This window comes from Chiloscyllium plagiosum, chromosome 13 (genome assembly GCF_004010195.1).
Source record: "Chiloscyllium plagiosum isolate BGI_BamShark_2017 chromosome 13, ASM401019v2, whole genome shotgun sequence".
Taxonomy (NCBI): Eukaryota; Metazoa; Chordata; class Chondrichthyes; order Orectolobiformes; family Hemiscylliidae; genus Chiloscyllium; species Chiloscyllium plagiosum.
Genome location: NC_057722.1, coordinates 80294157 through 80300630, shown reverse-complemented (window position 1 = coordinate 80300630; position 6474 = coordinate 80294157). Strand labels below are relative to the sequence as shown.

At 41.7% G+C, this 6474-nt stretch overlaps 1 protein-coding gene across 3 annotated transcripts in view; it reads right to left on the bottom strand.

The window, feature by feature from the left end:
• Positions 1–6474, bottom strand: part of rfc4 (replication factor C (activator 1) 4) — a 43013-nt gene that overhangs the window by 26053 nt on the left and 10486 nt on the right. For all 3 annotated transcript variants that reach the window (XM_043702836.1, XM_043702834.1, XM_043702833.1), the window contains 2 exons: positions 5511–5590; positions 4713–4832 (listed from right to left, as the gene is read on the bottom strand). In XM_043702836.1, the coding sequence (XP_043558771.1) occupies positions 4713–4832; positions 5511–5590 (200 nt within the window). The remainder of the gene's footprint in view (positions 1–4712; positions 4833–5510; positions 5591–6474) is intronic.

Sequence of the window (6474 nt, the reverse complement as noted above, 5' to 3'; positions counted from 1 at the left end):
AATTGCAACATTTAAAAGGCATTTGGATGGGTATATGAATAGGAAGGGTTTGGAGGGAAATGGGCCGGGTGCTGGCAGGTGGGACTAGATTGGGTTAGGATATCTGGTCAGTATGGACATGTTGGACCGAAGGGTCTGTTTTCATGCTGTACATCTCTATGATTCTATCTGCTTGACCAGGTGGGAAATGGCCCAGTTATGCTCAGTTCCCCAAGCGGAGGATAACTCCAAAATGATCAATTACCAACTATGATAGTCAAATTGGTGGAAGTGCTCTTTGACAGAACTGTTAGGCAGCACCTACATTGAAACGACCTGTTCAATGTGGTTTCCGATAGGTCCCCTTGTGAAGATGGTGCTGTTGTGGAAATGTCACTGGATTACTAATTCAGACCAGGCTAATGCTCTGGCAGCTGGTGGAAGTTAAAAACAATGATTAAAATACTGAGATTTGAAATTTGATCTCTGTAATAGTAACCTTTAAACAAATGCCGATTGTAAGCACCAACTCGCTTCCTTAATGTGCTTTTCGGAAGTAAATCGGTCATCCTTTCCTGGTCTGGTCTGAAAGTGACTCCTGACACACAGAAGTATCACTAACTCTAAATGCCCTCTGAAATTACTGAATCAAACTGCTCCGAGGTCTAAAAGGATGAAACTGAACAGAATACCAGGCACCAACCTGTACTTCGGGAAGAGAACGACAAACCCAGTCTTGTCCACCCTGAGAAAACCTCCTTCCTAACATAGATTAGATTAGATTAGATTCCCTACAGTGTGGAAATAGGCCCTTCGGCCCAACAGTCCACACCGACCCTCCGAAGATTAACCCACCCAGACTCATTTCCCCCTGACTAATGCACCCAACACTATGGCCAATTTACCTGACCTGCACATCTTTTGCACTGTGGGAGGAAACCGGAGCACCCAGAGAAACCCACGCAGACACGAGGAGAATGTGCAAACTCCACACAGACAAGTCGCCTGAGGAGGGAATTGAACCTGGGTCCTTGGCGCTGTGAAGGTGCAGTGCTAACCACTGATTTACCCGTGCCACCCTCAGAGCTCATTACAACTTTACAGAGCTTTCCCACAGACTACACAGAAAGGAAGAGACCATTCAACCCACTGAACCTTCCCCCCACCCATCCCCCATTCCAGTTCATGTCTGACCATCTCCTCAGTGCACTTTTACCACACTCTCCGCAACCCTTGAAGACATTAATCATAGAAACATACAAAATAGGAGCTGGAGTAGATCTTTCAGCCCACTGAACTCACTCCTTCATTCAATATAATAATGACTAATCCTGTATTTCCACATCGTACTGCTGCTCTTTCCCCGTCCATTTTGTTCTTATTTATATTCCCTGCCTTGGCCTCCACAACCTTACATGGTCAACAATTCCCTAAGTTCATCAGCCGCTGAGTAAAGAAATTACCCCAGGTCCCAGTACAAAGTGGCCTGTCCTGTCCCCTAAGACTTTGGCCCTTTGCTTTAGAAATCCCAGCCAGGGGAAACATCATCCCTGCCTCCAGTTGGTCCAGCCCTGTCAGAGTTTTATATGTTTCACTGAGATCCGTTCTCATTCTTCTCAACTCCAGTGAATACAGGCCCAGCTTACACAATCTTTGCTCATATAACAAACCTGTCAGCCCAGCACCAGTCTGGTCATCCTTCACTGCATTCGCTCTGTGATGAGGATATTCTTTAACAGGTAAGTATTCCAGAAGCCCCTTGCTATTTTTGGAACTTGCCAATATCCCTTTGACAAGTCTTTTCATAATGAACTGTACATTCCCAGTCTTCTCAATACAGTCCTCCAATTGTGAAATATGCTATGAATCTACTCATGCACATGGACTATGCAATAAACTATACACAACCACTGTGATACATCACTGTGAGCTCCAGTTACTGTGACTCAACTCAGTAATGTCATTGTCAATCATGGCATGACACATTGGGATCACGTGGACAATTAATCCTGCTTTCCCAGTCATCCTAACAGTTAAGACTTATAAAGTATGCAGAAATACCCAATTTGCCTTCACTGATCAGAACATTCAGTGTCGGAGTTGGGAAGTCACTTTGCAGCTGTACAGGCCATTGGTGAGGCCGCCGTTAGAATACTGCATTCAGTTCGCCTTTCTACAGGAAGGATGCCGTTAAACTTGAGAGGATTTACAAGGATGTCGCCAGGACTGATAGGTTTGAGTAACAGGGAGAGGCTAAACAAGCGGAGGCTTTTTTCTCTGGAGAGTCAGGGGCTGAAGGACAATCTTATAAAGATTTATAAAATCATGACAGTCATGGATAGGGTGAATAGCTAAGATCTTGGTCCTAGAGGGGGGGGAGTCCAAAACTGGAGAGCATATTTTTAAAGTGAGAGGTGAAAGACTTAAAAAGGACCTGAGGGGTAAATTCTTCACACAGAGGATGGTACGTGCATGGAACGAACTGCCAAAGTGGTGGGGAGAGGTATAACCACAACATTCAAAAGACATCTGTCATATGAATCAAAGTGTTTAGAGGCATGTGGGCAAATGGGACCAGGTCAGATTGGAGTGTCTGGTCAGTGTGGATAAGTTGGACTGAAGGGTCTGTTTCTCTGTTGTATGACTCTGTGACTCTACTTCTCCCAATTTCCAGACCCAGGTTGATCAAGAACATAGATTAGGTTTCTGTACATAACAAGAGTTATCATTTAGTACAAATAATTAGACTCTAGATACAGGTAAACAGTTATAACCCTCAACATGTAACACTACTAATTAAAACTCTAATCCCCTTAAACAGACAATACAGACACTGACAAGAATAAAAATATAAAAGGAATAGAGCAAAAAACTGGAAACACAGTTCAGAAGACTTTTTTTAAATGATCTGTTCAGCTGGTCCTTGCTGATCAGAAGGTTTCTTCTTGGTTTGCCTTGTCCAAATGCTTCCATTGATTTGAAAGATGCACAGAGTGGCCTGTTCTCCTATAGAAAGTCTCCAACTTATTGGTTAAATATTACAGCCTACAGCACCTCCTGTAGGACAGATAAACTGGCATTCTTCAGGTTTAAAGTGGGTTTTGATTGCAGAGAACTGAGAGACAGCTCCTCGGCAGGTGGGATCTGATCACTTCTCTACATCTCGTGCCCAGTCTCAAACTATTCAGTTATAAGACAGCCAATCACACAGCTGTAGGCAGGCAAAACACCCTTGCCATCAATCATGAGTCACTGGTTCACAGACGGATAACATTCTTGATGCCAACCAAAGCTCCATCTGTAAACGATGACCTCAACTCCAGTTTGACTACTAACACATCAATTAGTGCCTGTTCAATCAACTGCTGAAATAGTGCTGCCAGGAGCACCAGGTTACTTGCTTTTCAAAACATGTAGCAATCCTTGCAAATTCCTGATTTTAAAACAGTTTTAATTTCTGACAACAATTTAAAAAAAAACACGTACAGTCATGAATCTAATCTCTTCCCTCATGGGCTAACTTCTCTATGTTGACTCTGTAACAATGTTGTTTATGATAGCACATCCCTTGCATTAACATGGCCAAAGATACTTTCCCTGACCTATTTACTCAAATCACCTTATGAGTCTGTAAGAGCGTGAGTCACCTTAATAGATTTAGACGAGATAGCATAATATTCCATCTAACTTTTTAAGCACCTCCATATTATCCAGCCTGATTACTGAGGATTACCTTTGAAATTTTCAATTTCTGATTCATTCTCAAATTGCTTCAAAATGTTTTATTTCACTCTCTACTCCTTTTACTACCCTAAATACCATTGTCTCCTGACCATCCTCCTTATAACATTGTTTCAATGTGTTGACATGACAGACTTGCTGACTTTTCCTCCTGTTGGATTCACAGCATTGAGTTTCTTTTTGACTGGATAAGGCCATGTCTCCCGACAACAAACTTCAAGCTTTGGCTTTTCTTTATGCTCAGGCTTTCAGTTTGTTGGGTAATCTTCAAATTTTTTTGGACAACTCGCATGTTCTGGTTAATTTTTCTTGGAAACTTGACATACACAGTTTCTGAGCACTGATTTATAATGTTCCGGAAAATAATGTAAGGGGTCCTCTCACCTCATGCCCGTACATCAATTCAAAAGGACTGAATCCTGTGGACTTATGAGGGACAACCCTAATGGAAAACAGTAAAAAGAAACTCCTTTATCCTAATCAAATTCCTGAGAATAAACTATCATGATCTTTAAAGTTTGCTGTAATTTTTCTAACGATCCTTGAGACTGTGGATGATCAGCTGAAGGTGTAATGACTTACAAAACCTGGAAACACAAAAATGAAACTAAAAGAATTGCTTTCTCCCCCCTCCTTTAACACACAAAACACATAAATAAATAAATATAAATAATGCTTTAGCTTTACTAATTTCGCCACTTTAGACCTCAAGTTGACAAACAACAATAAGAAGAATATACTATGAGCCTTACTACCACAATAGCAAATTCATGGTTAGACAATGTCAGGTGGGAGAGGGCTACTGTGGATCTCAGACTGGCATAGTCCAGTTGTCCAAATTACTTGTTTCTGCCTTCTACATTCTCTCCAGTCATTAGGCTTGAGTAAACAAATAAAAAATGTGTGATTTTGTTCTGTTCCAACCTGAAATAAAATAATTTACAATAACATTTCACAATAACTCTAACTCTCACAGAAAGGTTGCTACTTACTCTGAGCGAGAGCCAGCTACAGTCAATTGTGCAAAAGTTTTCACTTTTTCTCGAACAACCTGGATACCACGTTCATCGGAGGCATTTAGCTCAAGAATTCTCTTCCGGTAAAGATCTGGGCTGCAAATGTTGCACAGAATTAATGTCAGTATATCAGGTCAAATAAGCCACATTCTAAGGCTACGCATTTCCAACAGTTTACAAAGTTTTGAAGAATCAGATCTTCAATGTTTTTAAAGAATTTCAGTTTTTTTTGTTGGGAAGCAGCCATGGAATATGTGCATTTCAATAAATCATTAAGTACTGTAGATATCGTGGGCTTCTAAGCAGCTGTCAAAGGAATATTGAAGTTGGTGCAGTGCTTCTTGCAGATGGTTCTCACTACTGTTACCAGTTGTCAATTATGAAGGAGGCAGAAGTTTAAGGTGTTGGACAAGGTGTCAGTTAAACAGCTACTTTGCACTTCAGGGTGCCTTCATCTTGAGCATTATTGGAGCTACACTTGTCTTGACAGGCCCTGACTTGTACAATGGAAAGGCTTTTGGAATTCAGGAGGTGAGGTATCCTCTGTAAAAAGAAAAATCCAGTCTCTGACACTCTTCTTGCCAGTGTAAACAAAACTGGTCCAGTGAGGTTTCTGCTCAATAGGGAGCCAACCCTCCTAACTCCAGTATATTGATGGTTAGGGTAATTTAGAGGTGGTAATAATTGTGGCATAAGACATTTGAAAACTGCTTCCTTTTAGCTGAATCCAACTTGAAATCGATTGTTTTTTGAAACAGGATCATGCTAACTTACCCAAAGAGTTCTCTTGCTGCAGCAAGTATTGTGGAAGTTTTCCCTGTGCCTGGAGGTCCATAAAAAAGCAAGTTAGGAAGCTGCAAAAGAAAACAAAAGCATTTGCAAAATAAATCTACAGGAATATCTTCACTTAAACTAGACACTAAGTTACAAACAGATGATTTAAGAGAAGTAAGCCAATCAATTCTGCAAACCTGTTCCCCCATTCAACAAGATCACAGCTGCCTGCTTCAAACTGCAGGTTTCCTTTGACCCCAATAATTTTTGACTTTATTACCTAATGAGAATCTATTGACCTTTGCGTCGAAAATATTTAATAATTCTTACTACCCCCAGAAAAGAATTTCCATTTTCTCTGTGCTCCAATTGTAAAACAGTAGTCTTAGAGTCATAGAGATGTACAGCACGGAAACAGACCCTTTGGTCCAACCCGTCCATGCCGACCAGATATCCCAACCCAATCTAGTCCCGCCTGCCAGCACCCGGCCCATATCCCTCCAAACCCTTCCTATTCATATACCCAGCCAAATGCCTCTCAAATGTTGCAATTGTACCAGCCTCCAGCACTTCCTCTGGCAGCTCATTCCATACACACACCACCCTCTGCATGAAAAGGTCTCTTTTATATCTTTTCCCTCTCACCCTAAACCTATGCCCTCTGGTTCTGAACTCCCCGATACCAGGGAAAAGACTTTGCCTATTTATCCTATCCATGGCCCTCATAATTTTGCAAACCTCTATAAGGTCACCCCTCAGCCTCCAACGCTCCTGGGAAAACAGCCCCAGCCTGTTCAGCCTCTCCCTGTAGCTCAGATCCTCCAACTTTGGCAACATCCTTGTAAATCTTTTCTGAACCCTTTCAAGTTTCACAATATCTTTCCAATAGGAAGGAGACCAGAATTGCACGCAATATTCCAACAGTGGCCTAACCAATGTCCTGTACAGCCGCAACATGACCTCC